We start from the raw sequence: 23,124 nt of genomic DNA, 5'->3' as shown, positions 1-23,124 counted from the left end.
ATTAAAGTTAGTTTAAAAACAAACAACTGCTTACAGTCGAGCATTTTCATGCATTAGGCTCACTAGGCTGAATACTACTTTATTGACATGTGTGGAAGCAGATGACTTCCCTATTCTGCATAATGGCAAACAAACTTAAATATCATGGTAGCTAACAGTACTTCTCTAGGTCAGAATGTAAAATAATTGTGAATTTTCTAACAACTCTAGCCTGTTCCTGGAAAACAGCAACCTGTACTAGAATGCATGGCTATCGCTCATTCATTGGGAGTGGAAAGCCTATATGCTGCTTGCATGAAGTAAGTAAAATAAAATAAATTATGGTTTATGTTTTTCATTTCTCTGCTTTCTGTTGAAATTATTTTACTTTGTGAGATTTGGTTTATTTTGGCATATAAAATGTGCATATTTTAAACATTTTTTTTTTTCACAATACTTTAGAATATCTCTGATGCTAACTAGTAAAAATAGAACTTTTTTCATCTTCCTTACCTAAGAAAGGCTCTTTTTTCAACAGATGGATAGGAAAACATTTTGCAAAATGTTTGTCAGAGAGAAGCTTTGCCAGTTTACCTACTGAACTTCAGAACAATTGTCTTGTTATGTTGATTAACTCTTTGGTAAGTAGTACAGACTGTGTTTTGTATAAAAAGAGAGCAATGTAAATTTTTTCCTTATTCAGCTGTGTAATATAATTTAAGAGATAATGAATATAGTATTTTACATCTGTAGTATACTTATACTATGTAAAAGTTCCCATTAAAATAATAGTTTAAAAACAGACTTTGTGCAGATGTCATGGTTATGCTTCATGGCATAGAGTCTAGTGATAATCACATCCAAGTCCAGCATAATTATACAAAATAAGTTTATGAAACACAGCATAGTCCAGCATTATGTATTCAGATAGTGAGGAAGAGCAAATTGCTCTGTCAGTTTCTATGGTAGGTAGCAGTATACATTGTTTGTGATGGCCTTTTCCTCTTTGCCTATATTCTATTTTGGAAAAAATGTACTACTTTGTTTTCAGACTTCAGGTGGTCACTGGCTATCAGTGATCACAAGCTATTTGTTTACAGGCAAGCTGACTTTTCAAAAATAAAGTAACAGCGTATATATATCTTCTGCTTCCTCAGATAACAGTACTGAATTGGTCCCCTCAAAGCACAGCATTCATTTTGGTGGCATATACCTACATTGTTCCAGTTTAGGTCTGCCTAAATTTATTTTCTAATGGTGTTGCTGTATAAAACTACCCTCAGAGCTGACTTAAAAGTAGCTGTTTTGAACTAGACCTGTTAACAGGAATTTGGTCCTGTAATTACAGAATCACAGAATCATTACGGTTGGAAAAGATCTTTAAAATCATCAAGTCCAACTGTCAAGCCACTAAACCATATCCTAAAGTGCCACGTCTACACGTTTTTTGAACACTTCCAGTGATGGTAACTCCACCACCTCCCTGGGCAGCCTGTTCCAATGCTTGACCACTGTCTCAATATCTAGTCTAAAATTAGCCTCTAAATACATGCAATTGTAACAGAGATATGAAGAGTAGGTACAGTAGCTAAAGGTAAACCTATACAGCTGCTGCCAAGCATGACTGTTTATGTGTGTATGCCAATCCACCTAACAGTCACACGAATTTTAACCTAGCTAGCTCAGGTAATATTCACAGGATGATTTTGGTTCTAGCCAGCTAAGTATGTGGTCTCATATATCTCATGCTGAAGTCCTTGTCCCCGTGTCTCTGTTACTGTTGTTATCCATTCTAAATAGCTCAGGTATGCCTACCCACACTGCCAAACATACCCTACTTCAAGAGCTGTGCTTTTAAATGGTTCTGGCCAAGAACTGCCCCTTGCTTAAAGGGCTGTGAAGGCTTTTGGGGACTGTTTTTTCTCAGGACAATTTTGATGGAGCACTTACCCCATGAAGTGCTGAGGCCAGCAGGTCAGCTGTGAGTGGCAGCTGCTACTGCATATTCCAGTGAAAGCCTGGAAAACAAGATATTTCAGCGCTAGGTGGCCGTACCAAGAGAAGTTTGAGAGTATGCACAGTTACGAAAAACAAACAGTCCTTCTACCAGAATACATAATTTGTAACAGAATAAAAATAGTAGCTATAGCTCTTAAGACACTAGGTGTTCTGCCATTTTATTAGATCAGTATACTCAGGTCTTCCTAGAATATATACATAGCTTTGCATGTCATATATTGTTTAAATATTTGAGAAGTTTTAAGTAAGGTTTTCAGGATTGTAGATCAGTTCATTCTGATCTACAAGTGTTCATAGTTACACTAACATTAATTTTTAAAGGGCTACTGTATGTTTTACGATCCTCTTTGCTGCTACAGTTCTCTGCTATAAAACTTTTAAAAAGTTACACCCAGTTAAGTAGTATGACTCTACTGATCTTTGATTTACCAGTCTTGGAAATGTAAAACCTAGTTAATGTGGGGCAGCCCTTTAGAGGAAGAAAAGGTGCAAAGAAAAGGAGATTACTGATTGGAAAATCCCTGGGAAGCCATAATGATGAACAAAGAAACATTAAAATGGGAGTGCAGTTTAAAACACTGTTCAGGTACCTATCCCTGGTGTCTCAACTACGTGCAAGAAAATTACCACTTTTTTTAGATAAGTGGGCTCCACTTTAGAATGGCTAGGAAAAAAATATAACAAGAGAAGTAAAATTCAGTTAGAGTCACTCCTACAAACTGCTGATTTAATTAGAAGTCAATGAAGGCATTTTGTATTTCACTCTAAGTGTCTAATGGGAGTAAATCCTTATTGCCTTGTGAGGAGGGGCTGAATTCTGGACAAGTCAAAAAGCTTATAATTGAGTTCAGTGAGAGCAAGAACAAACCATCAGCATATACTTAATCCTTAATTTACCTTATATGCGTAGAAGCAAACTGTTTTTGCCCACAGATGAGTAAAATAATTAAAAAACAGACTTGAACAATGGCTAGCCAGATTTTGTTTTAAGTACATGAAGAAAGTCCTCCCTGTTTTTGACTTTGCATGGGATAAACATGGTTATAATCTGAATTTACAGTAGGGGGTTTTGTGTCAAATATCTATCTGAATTGTTGCTTTCTCCAGTGTTACTGATCTTACTGCATAATTTATCAGTGACCTGCTAGGTCATGTTGAGTAGAGCTTTCAGTACATTCTAATGTGGATAACAAAAAATTGCAAGTTCTTTTTAAGTGTTGTGTTAGCCAGTAGTTGCTAACTTGCTAACAGTTGCCCTCAGGTACTGTGTTGATGCAATGCATGAAAGACCCAAAAGCACAGAAGAGGGGAATAAATATTAGGAAGTATGTTTGTTTGTTTTAAGTGTATCTATAAACATAACAGTTAATCTTTCTTAGAGAAATGCTAGACAACAAAGAGGGTAAGTTCAGTTAAAACTCCATCTGGGAAGACAAATATTTGATGTCTGACCCGGTTAAATAAAGCAAAAGGACTCATAACTATGAAACCGCTTGGCTATTTATGTATCCCGAATGCTAGGCCATCCACACTCACCTAAAACTTTCACTTATCCATTTTATTCAAGAATTTATTACATTTTTCAGTGACCAAAAACATTTTTCCCTGATCAGTTTTTCCAGTAAACATTTGCCTTATTTTGTTCAGGACTGCAGTATGTAATGACACACAGTTGAAAAAATACAGTGAAACCTACTGAAGATTTTATTTCTAACTTCAGCAGGCAAAACAGAAGCAGTACATTTTTCTTTTTCTGCTTTAAGTTTAAAGGTAGGTATAATGCTCAGAATTATCAAAATCCAAATTTATTTAGAGAAGGGAAATTAATACATGACTGGATCCTTGTGTTCAGTAACAGAAGCTATTTTACGAGCGCAATTCTTTAGGTGATTACTTGGCAACAGGCTAATTACTGTTTTTATTTTAAGAACCACAAGAATGCTGCTTTCCTTTTGATGGAGAGTGACCGGCTGATCAATAGTCTTCCCCAGGTGAAATGGACAGAGGCAGCTGTGGTCTTGGCATCTAGGCTACAAGAAGAATGCGTAGCATTTATTGTGGCAAACTTCCTACACATAGTACAAAGTGAAGGCTTCTCTATTTTGTTGCAGGTAAAAGTGCCTTCATGTTATTGTATGCTTCAAAATAAACTGAGTTGTATCACACTTTGGATAGTTCAGGCTGTTAAGTAATCAAAATAGTTTCAACTTCTGCTTTAAAATACAATTCTATGGAAAATTAAAAAAAATTGGGCGGTGCTAAGTTTTTTGAGGGGAGACTGGGTTAATTTTTTTTGGTGTTGTTTTAAAGCATATTAATATTTTGATATGCAGGGTTGATACTGTGTTCAGGTTATGTGCCTCAATTAAGCAAAAGTTCCAATGAATTTAGTGGGACAGTTTCTGTGTTGCAAAGAGGTAAGTACATACGTAAGCTTCAAAAAAGCTTTCAGACTCCTAGAACAATAGCATGTACCGACAAGAATGATTACGACTACTAGCAGTATACTCAAAGTTCTACTGATTTTTGTTGCAATTTCCAAGAATGTGGCAATGCTGCAGGTCCTGATGAGAACATGTCTAGCTGGTTCATTTCTCCCATAAAGCATTTTTTAAATATGTTTAGAGGATTAAAAAAATAAATGTTAAAACATTTTGTCTTTGAATCTAGAGTTGGATGTGACTATAAATTCATCACAGTGTTCCTAAAATTTGGGTTAGTAAGAGGCCTCAGGATGATATGCTAGAGGCCTGGAGAGGGGTGGGCTTATGGAACGGATACAAAGATGCTCAGCTTCCGAATTCCTCCTGCACAGCATGATAGCAGACCCTTGTCTGCTCAGTTGCGCTTTTGCATATGAAGTACACTCTTTTGTTTTAAACGACTGCCTTTTGTTGTTTCCTCAGGCACAGGCAATGAGCAGCAAACCTGACCTTCTAGAACTAATTTTTAATGCAATTGAAAAAAGTATGAATAATGAAAATAGCTGCTTTCTTCTTGTAGCTGTGGATACGTTGTTGGACTCCACAAATGTGAAGGAGATGGTAGGTTTTTCAATGTGCGGTGTTTTAGGAAAAACTATTATGGTATTGTTTTATGTAATGGTTCACATCAGATAATGTGATTTGAGCTTAGATGGCTCAGTCCTGCAGTTGGGGTCACTCAGAAAGTATCTGCATAAATCCAAGGTCCTGTTGGAAATGCAGAAAATGTTTGCATTTGTTTACTGGGTATTAACACTTTCTTCTTTTAAAAAGAAACCCTGCCTATATAAAATTTATTGTGTATTACTGAGAATGTAAGTCCCATGAGCACCACTGCTCTGTTGATCTTCAGTATCCCTTTAAATTTGTGGTAAGAAAAGGCTTGTCAAAGCATTGCACTACCTTAAACTTAATGGGGAAGAGAACTTACTCGCTTTCTCTCTATGTATCTTTTCCCCCGTTTTTGTAAAAATCCCAGCTACATTTGCTTTTGTTTAAGACTGTCCTCTGAAGCAAGGACTGCCTCTTAATCTAGAGTGCATGTGTTTTGGATTGAGGGGAGGTGCCAGTTTCCATGTGTGTAACATACCGTGTATATCTGCATAATCTAAATAATGATATTTAAGCTGTGGTTGACTGTAATGCTTGGGATAATTAATTAATAATATGACATACTGATTAAAATCCAGAATGATGCTACAAGCAAAGAATGAAAAATAAATGCAAAATGAATTACTGCAATCTGGTGCTATTGTGGATCTTCTTGGTAAAAGCAATGAAAATTTAATCGGATACATTATTTTTCCCTAGAGTATTTTACCTTGTTGTGACACAGCTGACAGTAAAGAGCTATTACAGGGTTCATTTAAAAAGAAAGAAAAGGAAAGGAAGAAAAAAAAAAAAAACAAGCAATGTGGTGTTTTCTAGTGCTGTAGTATGCCTTAGAGTGACTTTGTTTTAAAGAACTGTAAAAATTACTGTGATGGGCAGTAATCCTTCAAAAACAGCATCTCAGCATCTCTATCTACCAGACCATTATAAAATATAAGTGATGACATCATTGATCTAGCTTAGGGAGTAAGTAGATTCAGAAAGGAATAATGACTGGTTGCTATGACAATATGCGCCTCGCCAGCTGCTGATTTGTTACTTGAACACAGGGTTTTACGTGCAAGATCCAGGCTCTGCGTGATAAGCTCTGGGTCTTCCTGGTTCAGTCTTTTTATGCTGTTCGTCACACAGAAAGCTGGAAGCTGATGAGACCAGACCATCAACAGAAAATACAAGCAGGTATGTCTGGCATCAAATGGCATTAGAATTTTTTAGTAATCTGCTTAGTAGATAAAATGTAGGTGGTATTGTGGAGCCAGATACAAATTAAAATCTGTGATGCCCTACGTTTTTGAAGTATTTTAGAATAGAAGCATGATAGCATGCTTCATGGAAAACATGGAAAAATCAGTAAGTAATTTTTTGTGAAGTCTCCCCTGCTTGTATATAATAGGAAGCAAAACCATTAGATTGATTCTGTTCTTATTTACAGCTACTCTAAATAATTGAAAATACTGCAGTAGGATTAAAAACATTATCTGTCTCATTTTTAAGGAGATAAGCACTGTAGATGAATTAAATTTGCACAAAGCAGATTATCCATTCTATGAATTCAGTTTCTATCCTTTATCGTTTTCTACATAATGTACAAATACTGCTTGTCTCTTGTGTAATGCTTATCTCGTGCACTGTGAGTAAATGCAGACAGCTCGACTTCACAGTTGATTGGTATTGTGATATTGTGTATGCTACTGCAGAGAGCCCCTAAGGAGCTGCATAGTGTTCTCTCAAAATTTTCATAGGCAGCACTTCCAATAAAAAGGAGTTTTTGTTCTGAATGTTTCTTTGTTTTGAAGTACACAAGTACTCTCAGGATGTGGAACTGATGATGGAGTTCAGGTTATGGTTGAATATTAGCTTTGACAGTACAGTGTTATAAAAGAAAAGATTGTGTTAAAGACTTCTCTAAAATCAAATCACTTTTGATTCAAAGGAGAAATAAACATTTTGGTCTCGTTTTTGTTAAAGACATTAGTAGCTAGGATACAATAGTTACAAAATTGTTTACGCCTATAGGAAGATGAAAATTTTATTCTACAATTACACCCTGAGAGAAAGATGCAGTTACAGTCTTTCTAAGCATGATTTGGGGATATAGTCAAATAACATTTCACAACTACCGTATAAAACAGGTTTCTGATTTCTTTCTGGATTATAAAATACTTCAGAAGCTGAGAAGCTGGCTTTAGAAACAAGGGTGGGGTTTTTTGTTTAGGGGTGTTTTATTTTTAGGATGATAGGGTCCTTATTGTAAATAATGTTTAGGCTGCTTTGCACTAGTGCTTTCAATACAAAAAAAAAATTTAAGACGAAGGTGTGCCTTAGTTGTCCAAACTCCATGTTACCAGAAATTGTTTTGTCTTCTTTTAGATTAAATTATAACTCAGAGCTAGCATTTTAGATACATTTTAGATGTAAACAGACAGCCTAAAATTTTTGCATAAATTACCTGGTTTTAATTACAGGCAAAGCAATCACACAATACTGGTAGACAAATCTTAATCTTCAGGTGAAATATGTCTCGGATTACTTAAATCAACTTTCATCTTAAAGACTCTTGGTAGTGGTTTATCTTCTATAGATTTAACCTATATAGAATTAGAAGGCTGTAATAGAGGAAGAAAAATGCCAAAAGACAACAGATGATACTGTGGGTTTTCCCATTCACAACACATCTTCTGTTTTCTTAGGCACAAGTTTATATGGGTTTTGTCTTAACATATTGGTATGTATTAATGTGCAGAGTCATTGCTAGAAAAAGGATTAGATCCCTGGGGTGCCATTTTCAGCATACCTTTTGTGTGATCTTTACAGACCTATATAAAAATTAATTTTAGTACCTTCAATAAGAATTCAGCAGAATTTTTGTTTGTGTTATACACAGATACATTTTTTGTATATGTTTAAGTAGTGTCTCAACATGAGGCACTGAATGCTTAAAATTTTTGATACATTTTTTTGCAAAACCTTTTTTCAGCTGAAATATTAATACAAACAAAAATGAAACCTTATCGGTTCTGGGTCTGTACAGTGTCTATAAATATCCTTTTTGTATTCTACAAGCACAACTGATTTAAAGGCTCTATTGAAAAATGCTTCCCTCCCAGAGTACAGCAGTCAAAAAAAAAAAAAAAAAAAAAGGCATTCACTGCCTGACAATCACAGGGATAACTCTCATTACATTACACTGCATGCTATCTAAAGAGGCGCTATGATCTTACTGTGTACATTTATATTGAAAGCCAAAGCTTTGCCACTTTTGAAAACTAATATAGTTTACTTTAATGGAATTAATATCTTCTTTAAATAGCATAAATAAATATTCTATAAATTACAGTACATAGCTTAAAAGTCATTAAATAAATTTGAAAGGTTTTTTTTGTAAATTGTGTATACTTTCAAAAGTCTCAGTGCACTGCAAGCTTTAAGTGAGCTAAGCTTGGATAAACAAGTGTCTTACTATGCAAATGGAGAAACAGAAGAGCTAAACAACTTGCTTATGGCCATGGGACCTCACTACAGATACCACAGTTTTTGTTCTGAACATAAAACCATGTATTTCCACCTAACATTTGCCATGTCACCAAAATTAGCCTTCACAGAATTATTACAGGATGCAGAGAGCTGCTTTCTGATTTCAGATTATGTTGAGTAGGCTGGATTGTTCTCTGTCTCCCTTCTTTCCTGTTAAATAGTAAAGAAACTGCTGGTTCCTTTTACAGCTGCATTTGACAAGGGTGATGACCGAAGACTGGGCAAAAAACCTGTATTCACTAGTTCTCAGGTAAAAATTATATCCAAACATTAAAAATACTCAGAAGCTTGCAAACAAAACTATTTTTTTCATGTGTTTTAATTTCAATATTAATTTGTCATACTATTTAATGGAACTTGCTTTTGAAAAATTTGTATTTTTTGGTGAACTGTTATTTCTGCAGAATCAGTAATGTTCATTACTGGAAGCACCTTAGGACTCAGCCTATGCTCTGCTATATTTTCAAACAGATAAGCTCAAATGAAAGACAGGAATTTGTGTTCTGAATCTCACATTCCCCTGTTGCTATGTAATGAAACTGATCTGTTTCCCAGAACAAATGGTTTGCTACTGAGCTAATGAATCTCTGCTATTATCGCAAGCCACAAGAGCACCGAGTCTGTTATACTCCCTACCCCGAAAAAGTATGTTTTAGTGCTCTCAACAACTCTTTAGTTGAGACTAACACTTAAAACTACATTACTATTTGGTAAAAAAACAGTATGGGTTTCACATGATCTGACAGTCATGAATACATTGCAGTGACACTGGTATCACAAAGTTTCCATTTCATGCACTTAATTCTCCATGTTGCAGTATATATCTTTACCTGAGAAACAGCATGAATATGGTAGATACACTGTTGGTAATGGTTAAAAACATCACATGTATGATAAATTTTGGGTTTATGTTTGTAATAATTCAGTCTTTATTTCTCTTTGGAAAATACACACATACAACTCAAAAGAAGTTTTCTTACTTTGGCAGACACTATAATATAAATAAATATTGCAGAGTAATCCTTCCAAAATAAAAGCGAAAAACTACTTAGATATTTCTATATCCACTATATAGAGCAGTATTTCACATGAGATTTACTAGGCACTCTAATTATTTCTGGTACTTTCATATCTTTGAAAGCCAGCAATCTGAGCTAAAACACAGTTTTAAAAAAATAATTTCTATGCTGAATCTTGTTGCTTTAGATTCATGTACTACTTAAAAAGTAGCTGTGTTTCAGAAATTAAAGATTATGGATAGTTTGGTGTTATAAACGTCTTCTGTTTTGGTGTGGGGTTTTTTGTTGTTGGTTTTTTTTTTCTCCTTCCTGATGCTTTTTTTTCCTAGCTAAACAAATCTATTACTGAATCTGCTGCTATAAGGAATACTTCCTGGACAGAACACGGCAAGAAAGATTGCTGGGGAGATTCTTCCACTAATCAGGATAAAATGAAATCTGATGGATTAGGAGCATCTGGACATACATCCAGCACCAATAGAAACACTGTTAATAAGGCTTCAAAGCATGAGGATGTAAAGGGGAAAGATGGCAAAAAACTAGTGTCCAAGATTACTAAGGATTCCAAACCTGGGGAAAAAACTGCTTCACCAAAGGCTAGAGCTGTTATAAAGACAAAAATAGAAAACAATGGAAATGTGAAGGCTGAAAGCATGCTTACCAAGCAAGATACAGAAAAGACATCATCTGCAAGTGGAGAAAAAAATTCAGGAAGTGGCAAAGGAGTAAAGAACCATGAAGGAAAAATTGCAGGTGCCAGACCTAAAGTGCTGACAGTAACCTCAAGCGTGCAGGTCAAAACAAAACCATTGAAAAAAAACACAGGGAAGGAGTCTCCCTCCTCAGTGATTGTGGCAGGAACTTCCAGCAAGTCAGCAAACTCAAACGTAGATATCCAGACTGCCAGTGAACAGACAGAGGAACCCAAAGAGGATAAATTGGTAGAGGAAGGGAAAAAACAGACTGGTAATTTTTGTTTTTTTCTTAATTTTAAAGTCCCCTTCTGATTTGTCCCAGGCTGGTCACACGCTGAAAACCAGTCTGGGAACCTTTAAAGAAATCGACTACAGATTGATGAGTCGCCTTCTTTCCCTGTAAATGAATTTTAACTTGAGATAAGAATATTAAATTGCTTCTTTAATAACTGACTTTATTTTATCATCAACTGATAGCCATAGAAAATAAAAGTTTTACAAGTTTAGCATCTATGCTGTTTTCAATAGCTGATCTTCATATATTAGAATTTTTTTAGTACTTGCATGCAATGCATTTCCCCCTATAATTAACTTTGAATTTACTTTACAATAGTGAAAACAAAGTCATCTGTGAAGACATCAAATGGAGTCACCAACAAAAAAAAGACGACTGACCTTGAAACTAGTATCACAACAATCAGGTATGTTAAAAATCAATATGCTGCTTTTTATATACATATGTGTGTGTGTGCGCGCGCGTATGTTTGTGAAAAAGAGTTTCAGCTGAACTATTAAACTTACTGTTAAGTCAACATGTTCTTTTTAATCTGAGAACAGTTGTCTGTTGCATGTTATTAGCAAAACAATTTGAGTTAGCTATTGGAAGCATTGCTGTAAAGATAAAATTGGTTTGGCTTTTGTCTTGGATTGTTTCATGCTAATAATTTTTAAATTGTTATAGGTCATTCAGAATTCTGCATACTGGAACAGTTAATGACTACAAAAGGTGTTGTAAACTCACTGTTTCTGGGATAGCTTAGATTAAACTGGACAGGAAGACAGCTGAAGCACTGTGAAATTGTGAATATAAAAAACAGACATACACATAGAGGTTTCTTTTCAAAAAGTATACCTTTTAGGTTGCATTTTCAATGTTTATATATGTGTGCATATTAAAACACATATATTGTTTAAATATAAATATTACTACATTTTAAGCATGGAAATAATGGATATAATAATTTCTTTTCAGTCTGACAAAAAAATCAACTGGAAAAGGGTGTAATGAACAAAATGTGCAAGCTGTTCTGAAGAAAAAAGGGAATGTGAGTAGCAATTCTGCAGTACAGCAAAAGGCTCAAAATACACCTACCAATTCTCCCAGGAGCCGAGGTAAAGTTTCATACAGCAATGAAATGGTCTGCCATTATTATGCAAAGCTTTGTTTTGTGTGGGGGTTTTTGATTGTTTGTTTGGTTTTGTTTGGGGTTTTTTTTGTTTTTTGTCTTTTAGCACAAGCATTTCACAAAATCTTCTGAACGATTCTGTTGTTGTTGTATGTATGTTGTATGTATCACTTTCGGTGACAAGTTGTAAAATGCAAATGAATGTGTGTCAACTCAAAATATTTAAAAGATGGCCTTCGCTGCCAATTGGTCTTTTCTTCTGCTTGTTTAATCTGCTTTGCAAAGTCTTGATCTGCTGATCCCCCGTACTTTTGCATTTGGAACATGACTGAGTTAACAGAAATTCTGTAGGTCAAGCATTTATAATATGCATCAAAGATCTGGACTGCAGACTCCTTTATGAACTCTTGGTTTATGCCTCCCTCTTTTGGTGATCCCTCCTGGCAATAGCACTACTGATACTGACCTGTCCAACAAACAATACTTGATTTAAACAGTTATTTATATCAAGTGTGGGAAATGACATTATAGACCACAGATAGGAAAACCTGCTTTATAAAGATACAAAGGGTTAAGGATGGAGCTCTTTTTAATCCCATTTGGACTTGGCACTTACTGGTGTGGGGGAAGAATATTCAAGTTATATTATCTTAAATTCTTTATGATATAGAAAACACAGGTCCTGTCAATTTGTTGTCATTAAAGATCTTGCAGTATTTTTTTACTGAGCAGGCATATTAATTCTGGTATTCTAATCACATTATAACTAATGTAATTATTTTCTGCTTACTTTCATTTCCTCTACAATATAAATTGAATACAGTTTTCATCACTTCCTGTGCTAAGCTGCTGTGCAGTGTTTCTGTGCGCTATTAGATAGCTGCTGCTTTCTACTGCAGTGATGACTATTTCAGTTACAGGTTGAAGTAATTCCTTTATGTATAGTCTATAAAGTGCTTTAGTTTTAAAGATGGTATGTAAATGCAAGATGGTATTTTTGTCTAGTATTTGTTTAAGATCTCCATTCTTAATTCTTTAACAAGCCTTAAATCCTTTAGTTACATAAAAAGTTGAGAATCTTGTTTCTCAACATAAACACTAACATAAATTTGGTGAATATACTTTGAATGGCATATACAATCTTTTTAGTGTCTTTTTTACTGTTTGTTAGGACCTCAGGGGGAATCACCAAATTCAATGAAATCAGGAGTGTCTCCGAGATATAACGAAGAAAAAAATGTGTTACAACATCTGGTTCAGACAACACTCCCAGAAAAACATCCTTCAACCAAGAAGAAGAGTGCTAAGCAGTCACAAACACCTGTAGCAAAAGCCACTGCAAAAACAACACCTAAAACTCCAGCTCTGTCAAAGCATGCTGAGATTCTGAATAATAAAGACCCAAAACCAAAAACAGCTGGGCAATCTATATTAAAATCTCAGTCCTCTGCCCAAAAACATTCAAGGAGTGAATCTCCTGTTGTCCAGAAGAATGTGCACACCTCTGACCACAAAAGTTCAGGACAGAAACTTGAAAAAAAAATGGCTGATGCCATGGCAGGTCAGCTTCATGACAATAATGAATGCTATTCTGCAAACCAAAGTGACTCATCAAAATCTGTGATGGAAAGTAGCAGCAAAGATAAACTGCTGGCATCCTGTCAACCTAATAAACAAAAATTACCAGATCCTTCTGAAAACATGGAATACAAAATACATTCCAAACCTTTTCTAACTGCAGATGAAACTATTTCTAAACTGCACGTTTCACTGCAAAATGAAATGGAAACAAGACAAAGCTGTGGAGATCTGACTGGGACTAAACAGATTGAAGACACAGAGAAAGATGATAACACAGCTGAACTTGACTGTCATGCCCAGTCTTCCAGTGACGGATACTCAGACTTTTCCAAGGAAACCAATCAAAAGGCTACTGCTTCAGGAGAGCTGGTGAAACACTCACAAGCAACTAAAATCTGTCCTGAGCAAAGTGATAAATTAAACTGTGAAACAGGTCTTAACTACCATGAAAATGCTTTACCAAGCTTTTCCAGAACAATAGAGGATGAGATACCACCTCCTCAGACTCATATGGAGGGATATCTTCCAGGTGATGAGCTGTGTGATACATCGGCCTTGACTGAATACAAATCAGTTACAGCAGATTTGGATGATGTTTCAGAATGTTCCACAGAACAAATAACAGAAAAATGTTCACCTAGTTACACAGAGCCTATAGATCCTACAGAAATGCCAGAAAACCATGAAAATGTAGAAATTCCTTTCGTGAACCACTGGAGTACAGGTGCACTAGATCCAAAAGAGAGTCCTGAATCAGATACTGGCAGTGCAACCACATCTTCTGATGATATAAAACCAAGATCAGAAGATTATGATGCTGGAGGCTCTCAGGATGATGAAGGATCCAATGAACGAGGGATTTCTAAATGCAGCACTATGTTATGCCATGATTTTCTTGGAAGAAGCAGCAGTGACACAAGTACACCTGAGGAATTAAAAATTTATGACAGCAGCCTAAGAATAGAAGTGAAAATGAAAAAGGAGGGTTCTGATCTCTTCCGTGTTAATTCAACGAGTGATGATGAAATACCAAGAAAAAGACCAGAAATTTGGTCCCATCAAGAAAGTGCAAGGAACAATACTAGAGAAAGCAAAAGTTCTACTTTTGGCAGTGCGCAGTTTACTCAGGAAGCAGACCAAGTTTCTTCTTCTGCTGATGAAACAGAAGATGACAGATCTGAAGCAGAGAACATTGCAGAAAACTTTCTTCCATCAAATGTATCAAATGTTCCTGCTCAACAGTTCCAAGGAATTGATAATTTAGCTTTTGAAGACGCAACAGAAAATGATAGTGCAAGTCAAGAGGTTTCTAAAACTAAAAATTTCAAACGATCTATTTTACTTTCAGTAGATGAATGCGAAGAATTGGGATCCGATGATAGAGTGGAAACTCATACTTCATGTCAGCATTCAATAGAGTCTCTTACTCCTTCAGAAGTATTTGACAGTGTTTCTCAAGAGCACCATGGAAAGGCTTTTTTTCCAAGATACTCACTGGAAATTGAAGATGGATTCCTGGATTGCAAACAGCAAAAAGATAGAGACAATAGATTGGATAAAAGTGAAAGTTCTCTCCTGCATCTTCATGGCACTGAAATCTCAGCGGAGGAGAATCAAGGTGCTTCAATGACTGAACAAAATTTTCCCGAGAAAGTATATTCAGCAGCTAGTCCATGTCCAGGAGAAAAACCAGAAGTAAATATGAAGAATGAGGTGGCTAGTGAATTTCACCAGTGCAATAAATATTTAGACAATGATGTAAAATCTCAAGAAAGACCATGTCATTTGGATCTTCATCAGAGAGAAACTAATTCTGATGTGCAAAAGAGCAGCTCTGCAAAACCTGTAGAGGACAGTAAGAGTCAGATACTGACTCAGGAAGGTCAAGTGAGAGACAGTCAGCCAGCAACAACTGAATGCGCTAATACTGATTTACTTCCAGGTAATGTACAGAAATAGAAACACAGTCATTCAAAACCAAATTAATAGGGAAAGCTTTGGCAATTTGTCTGGGATTGAATCCTGAACTGAAGTAATTTTGGCTGAAACTATATTAAATTTAAATATTTTTAGGTATTTCACTTGGGTAGAGAATGCTTGTCTGTTTGAAATACCTGTCAATACCTTGCTGTTCAATGAGAAACTTGACTACAAGAAAAGAGATCTTATGTAATGCTAAAAGAAAGATTGGATGCAATTGTCTGTACTTCAGTTATCTTTGATCCAATCTAACATTGACAGCATCAGCTTTTGATGGAATCTTAGTATTTGTTTTGTCTGCTTGACAACATATAGTATGTCTGAATGGGATGTGCAATAACTACAGTAATAACCTTAACTAAAGGGCACTGAGCTGTTTACCTGAACAGCTATATGCATTATTGTTGTAATTTATTTATTTATATATTATACACAAATTTGGATCCTTCTCCCACTGAACATTACTGAATATTTGCCATATACATCAGTGGGAGCAGGTTTGAACTCTGATTTAGAACTTATGAGATGTCTAAAATTCTAAATTTTACCAATAAAAGCTTATTTCCTAAAAGAGAGATTATACGTAGAACTAATGCTTATATACAGAAAAGTTCTAACTTGTTTCACGTAGTAGATGAATAGTTGTCTAGTTTTGTGTTTTGTCGTCTTTATACAAGTAATTCAGTCTGTTTACCCAATCAAAAATATACAATAGTTTTGATTACAACTATTGTGTATTCAAGAGTAATGAAATGCTGATGATGATCTATGTTCAGCCAGACCACAGAACAAGACATTGAAAGTTGTACTTTTTTTTTTTTTTAAGTTTGCTTGCCCTTGCCTGCAGCTGCCCTTGCATGTGCAGTGTAGAAATAAGCCTGTGGATAAACAATTTTGTGTTTAATTCTCTTCTAAGCTGACATAGCTTAAGTCACCATTCAGTAGTCATTCTCTATTAATTCCCTCCATGCACCTCCTGGTCTAAATTTAATTTATGTAGTAAATGAGAAATTTCATGTGCATTAAGTGTATATTTACATTGTCATTAATTATGGAGGTTATTGTTAATTACCAGTGGTGATTGCTGCTTTAACTTAATTTATAAATCATACTTTGTTTTTTATATAGGAAACAAATGCCTCAAATGTTGTCAATTTTGTATAACTCTCCATCCCCCTTTTTTTAACCTGGTTGGATTGTCCTTCCTGAATGAGTTAAATTTTGCTCTACACAGCCCTGAGGGGAGGATCATCTGCAATTTTTACATTGTACAGTATTGTGAATTATTTCAGGAGACATAGATGATTATGACACAATGGCACAAACCTGCATGTATGAGCATCGGCCTGCAAAAACCCTTTCTCCAATATATGAGATGGATGTTGGAGAAGCAATTGAACAGAGGATGGATTCAGAAACAGCAGTTCTAGATGTGGATTTTGAAGATCAGCAGTTTGCAGAACAGGACTGGACTCTTCTCAGGCAACTGTTATCTGAACAGGACTCAAATATAGGTTTTAAAAACTCTGTTCCTGAAGACCTTAACTTAGCACAATGTCTTATCAATCAGACACTGTTTCTGGCACGAGATGGTTCGAATCCTCAGGGTACATCACAAGTTGACACATTCAGTAGGTGGACTGAACTAATGTCTCCACTTGATGATTCTTCAGCAAGTATTACAGTGGCAAGCTTTTCATCTGAAGACTGTTCGTCCCCTCAAGGGGAATGGACAATTCTTGAACTGGAAACCCATCATTAAGGTGATCAAATGTTTGCAACTGAACTCAAACCCATTCCCCAAATCTATTTTTGATGAGTTGTTTCCACACAATAACGAAATACTGCATCAGTCAAGAACGAGCAATTCTTGATACTGAGGCAATCTTTCTGATATAATGAGGTAAATATGTTAATTTATAATCTAGATTTAATCTCAAGTACAATAATTTTTCAGGACTTAAATGTATGTCTTTTCTAAAAATGAACTTTGAGCATGTATTTTCTAGAACTGTTAGAAAAATTAGATGACATGAAAGAAAAACCTTGGTTTCCACTGTCCCTTTTATATTCCTTTCTGATATTCAATATTCTCATTGAGCAAGAATTTAAAGATGACTGCACAATTAGTAGAGCTATTCCTCTCCTTTCCCCCCCGCCCCATATGGTGACTTCATTTTACAACAATAAAGATTCAGAATGGTTGTGTCAAAAGGTGATGTGTGCCAACACTGCTTTAAACAGTGGAAACCTATACTTATGTTCAAAGAAAACATTTCACTATGAATCTGCCTTGGGCCTTATTAATATGAGCAGCTTGTTTCATCTGCTTCTTCCAGTTTTTGATTTTTGTATTTTTCATTTGTTTTGTTTATAAGTTTCCAATAAATTTTAAATTGTCTTTTCTTTAAATATAAGACTTAAGAGGGTGTGTGCTATAGGAAGAGCGCTGTTTGTTTCTTGGAAATGCACATATTTAAGTAAATATTTGTAATGGCATAGTGCATGAATTCAGAGGAGTTGGTAGAATGCTGCTCCTGTTCTAAAAAACAGTATGCCTGATATCTCCGAAAGTACATCTCAGTCTGAAGTCATGGTCAGTGTTACATCAGAAGTCTGATGTTGACTAGAATTACCTTCAGGCTTCAATCCATTACACTTGCACCCTTCTGACACTGTCTGAGGCACAGCAAGATTCTCAGGAATTTGGTTTTGTTTGTTCTCACAGATGCTACATTTTTGGAGGGGTAACAGGATTCTTGCATCTTCATTAATACCTCTAGCGTAGCTTTTATACTGAGACTAAATGTCAACGTAACAATTCCTCTGACTACGAGTGAAATACAATATACTTCTCAGTACTGCTCAATCTGCTGCTTTTGGCTATTAACTTGGGTGTGGATAGGACCGTTTGTTGTCTTTTCTGATTTGAAGGGAGAAGAAGGGAGTGAGAAACTATTTGTAATTCTTACCCGGTCAGAACTCCTGAAACATACAGGGTTATTCCCTGCTCAGGTTAGGCCCTTTTAGATATCTGCATTATAGAAATGGTAGGGCTTGTCTTTCACACAGCTTAAAATCTAAACAGGAACTGTTCTACCTCCTCTTAAGTCATTAACAGTCATTAACAGAAGTGCCTTCAGAAGTGGGTGCCATATGGCAGTAAAAGACTACTAAGATTTTTTTTTTCTGTTAAAACTATTTAAGATAAGTGCACAGCTTAACCTAGCTGTAACCACTGATAATACGGTCAGTTTTGCAAGCTTTTGCACAATTCCAACAGTGCGCCTTAACTTTCTTTAGGAACTTCATTCTTTTTGTTCATAGTCAGAAACTCTCAGTTGCATGGAAATATGAAGTTGCCCCAGCATATGACTAAAGAATTTGACTTATCTTTGGACTTGACATAGTAAAGGGCTCTGAGGCAAAATAGTATATCTAGAAGGTCACTTTGAACTTTTGATACAGAAGCAAACGTGATGTTTTATTTTCCCAAAATAAAATGGAGGAAGAACTTTATCTCATGCTTTTTAATACCAAGGCAGGAAAAAAAGGGAAAGCCTTCCTTTATATCAATGAAGAAGGACTCAAAACTCATGGAGGGGAGATGTTCAGTCTCATAATAAAAATTTTCCCCTACTCTTCTAGAAGCATAGTCTGAGATATTACATTTAAAATATTTTTAATGATAATATGCTGTACTTAACCCAGTCTTCATATTGGGTGAGTTAGAAGAACCTTTGGAAGTGCAAATCATAAAGAAAACCTGTTTTTCACCTTCAGGTTTAAAAAGTATACTGACAGTGGATAATCTTTGGATAAATGAAAGCACTATAGTATTAGCCATAGTAAAAGATGAAACTCTAGAGAAGCTCTCACAGATGGCTGACAAATGGTGTTTTCTCAATTTCTGTGTAAAAGACTAAAGTAAAAGTTGTTTAAAATAAAGTTTAATCAACTTTAAAATCCTGATTATATTCTGGTAATGGGCATTCACATGTTAAACAAAATGAAATGACAGAAAGGAGAATATAAAGGATTACAAAAATTGACAGAAGGAGGAAGAAGGGTCCCTTTTGTCTATTTTTTGCTTTACCCATGTTTTTAACTTCATACTGAATTGAAAAAAGTTAACACTGAAAAGTGGCACACAAAATTCCATGGTTGTCATATGAAATATAATCACACATAGGGTTTTTTTAATTGTTTTTTTCCTTTGCATTTACTTTTCCAGTTGTATGAAAATTAGCTTTTCTCTTCAAGTCCCAAATGATGTTGTTGCAATTCCTTTAATAGTTTTACAGTAGACCAGTGCTAGGATTTGGTGTGTTGTTCAGCTGGTACATATGCAGCCATAGAATTCAGCTTCCCACAGCCAGATAGTCTCTGTAGAAGTAGCAGGAATAAAAAGCAGTATTGTTCTTAATTCGCATTATCAGAGTGTCTGTGAGGCTTAATCAGACCAGCATCCCACTGGCTAGACATTGTACAAACACAGAACAAAAACAAGGACTTCCCACAGAGTGGTTATAATCCAAGTTAAGACAAAAGACCAAAAAAACATAGATGGAAAGGTAAAATGAGAGTGTCAATATTTGTCTATCTGATTAGCAATGGTTTCAGCACACCATCAGTTTAAATATTGTCATTTTTTTATTCTGTATGCATTATGAGAAGGGGAAATAGGAGGGTGAGATTTGGAGGCTGGATAATGAGGGAGCTGTTAGGGTCTATATTCCTGACCAGCCCTGTGTGCCATCTAAACTCTGTTCCTGTTTGACCTTGTTTAGTAGTCCCTCCTCATTTTGGAGGATGTTCAAGCTTTAAGCAGGTAACTTTAAGTAGGTGGCTATTTGTTTAATAGTATCAGCCACTTGAGTCCTCTGGAGTCCTCATGTCTCCTGACAGTGATTTTGCCACTGTATTTACCTCTTCTCCAAAACATGAGAGAATGGACAAAGGTTTGTTTGAAAACTTCATATACAAATAATCAAAGCTAGTGTCATGGGCTCCAAGCCAATAGTGATTGAGAGGTCCTGAATGACCTCTAAAGTAAAGGCAAGGTATGTACATCTGATGAAACAGTGAAAGGGCATCAGTGAAGAAACTAAAGAAAGAGGTGGCATAGTCAAAATAATGTCTAAGAGTTCACCCTGGTTTCGCCTACCTTGAATGACATGTTACGAAAGTGAAAAATAAGGATGTGTATGGATGTATTAAGTTTAAAATAGGCTAGACCTCCAAAAAGTTATGTCAATAGGCATAATTTTTTTGCTTAGAATCTAGTCTGGACTGGAGAAGCAGCTCTGAAGGTTTTTCGTATATAGATGTATCCTTAAAGGACTGTGATCAAAATGAGATATTGGCTTCCTCAGAATTAAAGGCTAGCAGGTGCCAGTTTGGTAGAGTCTGAAGGAATTGCAGGATGGAAAGTGAGCTTAACCATTAAGAGAGAGGCCACCGTTAGAAAAGCACATCAGTTAATAACATATTTTGGGTTGTTTTTTAAAGGCATGAGAAATGAGGAGACTAAGACCTAAAGTGAAGATCAGGAGAAATAAGTACGCATGAAATGAGATCAGCAGGCAGTCTGGGCTGCTACCACAAGTGATCAAATAAGAGCACAAGAAAAGACAAATACCTGCTTCTGTGGTAGGGGTAGTGGAAATGACACTCCATATAGTCATCATTTTTCTCTTAGAAAAACTTGCTGTAGAATCACAGAATTACAGAAGAACTGCAGAAAAATCATAGAATTACAGAAAAATGCAGACTTGTAGGGACCTCCAAAGGTGTCTAGTCCAACCTACTTCTAAAAGCAAGAGTAACTTCAAAGTTAGATCAGGTTGCTAGGGCCATATCGAGGTCCGTAGCATGTAGAATGGTAATAAAGTCAGCAGACAGGAACATGGTGCTCACAGGAAACAGTTATTTGAGATAAAAAATACTCTCATTATAATAAAACTTCTTTGGGTATTGTTGGAAAAGATTAGTAATGAAGTATAAGAACTATGCTTTGCTTGCAATGTTTTTAAGTTCTGGATATGTGACAGAACTGTGTATGTTTAACAATCTTATTCCACACTTTAGTTTTTAAGGTTTTAAATTATTTCAAAATTACACTGAAGTTTTGAGTTTGCAAATTTTATTATTATTTGGGAGGACCTAGTGGGCAAGAGAACTTCCCATGTTTCTCACACAAAGACTGTCCATAGGATCTGTTCCCCTAGCATTGTCTATCTCAGTTTCTTTCAGGGAATATGTAAAAGAAAAAAAAATTAATGCACCTGTTTTATGTACAGATTGCAGGAGGTTATTTAAAACTTTGCATATATATTACTGACATATGGAAAATAATTAGTAGCATGCTCATTCTACTTTGCTCCAGAAAACCAAAACCTTTGCATGAAGGAATTAGCAACTGCTATTATGCTGTTCATCTGTTGCTCAGAACCAAGACGTTTAAGTAAAGTCATTATTTTGCTTCCACTAAAGTCAAAGGAAAAACTCTCATTGACCTCAGCTGAAGCAGGTTCAGGGCTTATCTATATTAAATGCATGTACTAGAAATGCTATTTTTACAATTTATCTATTTCATAGTTTTCTAGTTTTACTCTACTAATAACATTGTACAATTGTAGATGTGACAAATTGCGGCTAGAAAGACTTCAATTTAGGAGTCATAATTGTATGCATTCTGTTAATATTTCATGACTGGGGTCATTTAACATTTGTACATTGATAGATGGCATTCTTGCCGGGACTACACAGGAACTGAGGACAAAAAATAGAATGAGAAATAGCAGCTTTGTTACAAAGGATGATTCCACGGAAATGGGCTTTTAGATTTTAAATCTATTATAATTAGAAGCTTTCATCTTCTGCTGAAAATCCATACTGGTTTTCAGCTCTATCTCTTGAACATAAGCTATATACACTATTTTTGAAAAATAAGCTTTAGTGTGTTCAATTTTGGAAAAATTACAGCTCAAATCTATTCTTTGGCTAATTTAAAACCAAGCTTCCTATTGACAACTACCACATGTGTTTAAGGAAATTAAACCTGTAAGGGAGGAAATTGAGTTAAATAAAAAGCGGATATCAATTGGGGAAAAATGCTGAGTTTGATAATTGTTTTTTTTTTAACCTTTGGTAACTAATAACTGAAGAAGCTATACAGTGCACGCATGCACACACACTTACTTCTTGCGTTTCACCTTCATTTTATGCTTTGCTTTGCAATCTATACTGTGTAGTCAGTATATTAGGCCACAGTTCTGCAAACATCCACTTAAACATTTGCAGATTGTCTTTCAGGTTTACATTCACTTTTCAGAAAGGGTAATGGAACTGGCACTGGAGGCAGGCACTGTGCATACTTGTGGTTCTGTATGGTACTCAGCGAGGTTCTAATCCTGATGAACCATCTGGACACAGTTAAACTATGAAATAATTAATAACGGAATTCCATCAAATTGCTTCCCTGTTCTCCTTGATTTATTGATGAAGCTTCCAGCTCAGAAGACTGTTCCATTAGAGAAAACAAAGTCCTAAGAAATCTAACTTTTTGCATTATGTGCAGCAAAAGATCTCTTGCTATTGCACAGTAAAATATGAATACTGCTCAGATCCTCAATAACTGAAGCCTCTGTATTTGGGGGGGTTGAGTATAACTCAGTAACTAGATATATTTAACAAGGACATTGATGTTCAAAGTAGTTTTTGTATCTTAACAGAAGATGACTATTAACTGGATAGAGTGACTACATATTCTGGTTAATCTGAACTCGCATGTACAAATTTGGGGACTGAGCCC

The 23,124-nt window shown here is 35.6% G+C and overlaps 1 protein-coding gene across 1 annotated transcript in view; it reads left to right on the top strand.

The window, feature by feature from the left end:
* Nucleotides 1-17,070, top strand: part of BTBD8 (BTB domain containing 8) — a gene marked incomplete at both ends in the record, with an annotated part of 35,935 nt that extends 18,865 nt beyond the window's left edge. Inside the window, 12 exons of the mRNA XM_082003179.1 lie at nt 211-299; nt 518-620; nt 3,927-4,109; nt 4,905-5,042; nt 6,143-6,272; nt 8,816-8,877; nt 9,976-10,612; nt 10,955-11,042; nt 11,303-11,347; nt 11,594-11,733; nt 12,919-15,270; nt 16,601-17,070. Coding sequence (XP_081859305.1) covers nt 211-299; nt 518-620; nt 3,927-4,109; nt 4,905-5,042; nt 6,143-6,272; nt 8,816-8,877; nt 9,976-10,612; nt 10,955-11,042; nt 11,303-11,347; nt 11,594-11,733; nt 12,919-15,270; nt 16,601-17,070 — 4,437 coding nt within the window. The remainder of the gene's footprint in view (nt 1-210; nt 300-517; nt 621-3,926; nt 4,110-4,904; nt 5,043-6,142; nt 6,273-8,815; nt 8,878-9,975; nt 10,613-10,954; nt 11,043-11,302; nt 11,348-11,593; nt 11,734-12,918; nt 15,271-16,600) is intronic.
* Nucleotides 17,071-23,124: the final 6,054 nt, after the last annotated feature.

Source organism: Phaethon aethereus (genome assembly GCF_964289735.1).
Source record: "Phaethon aethereus genome assembly, chromosome: 8".
NCBI lineage: Eukaryota > Metazoa > Chordata > Aves > Phaethontiformes > Phaethontidae > Phaethon > Phaethon aethereus.
This window is presented reverse-complemented; position numbering and strand designations above follow the sequence as displayed.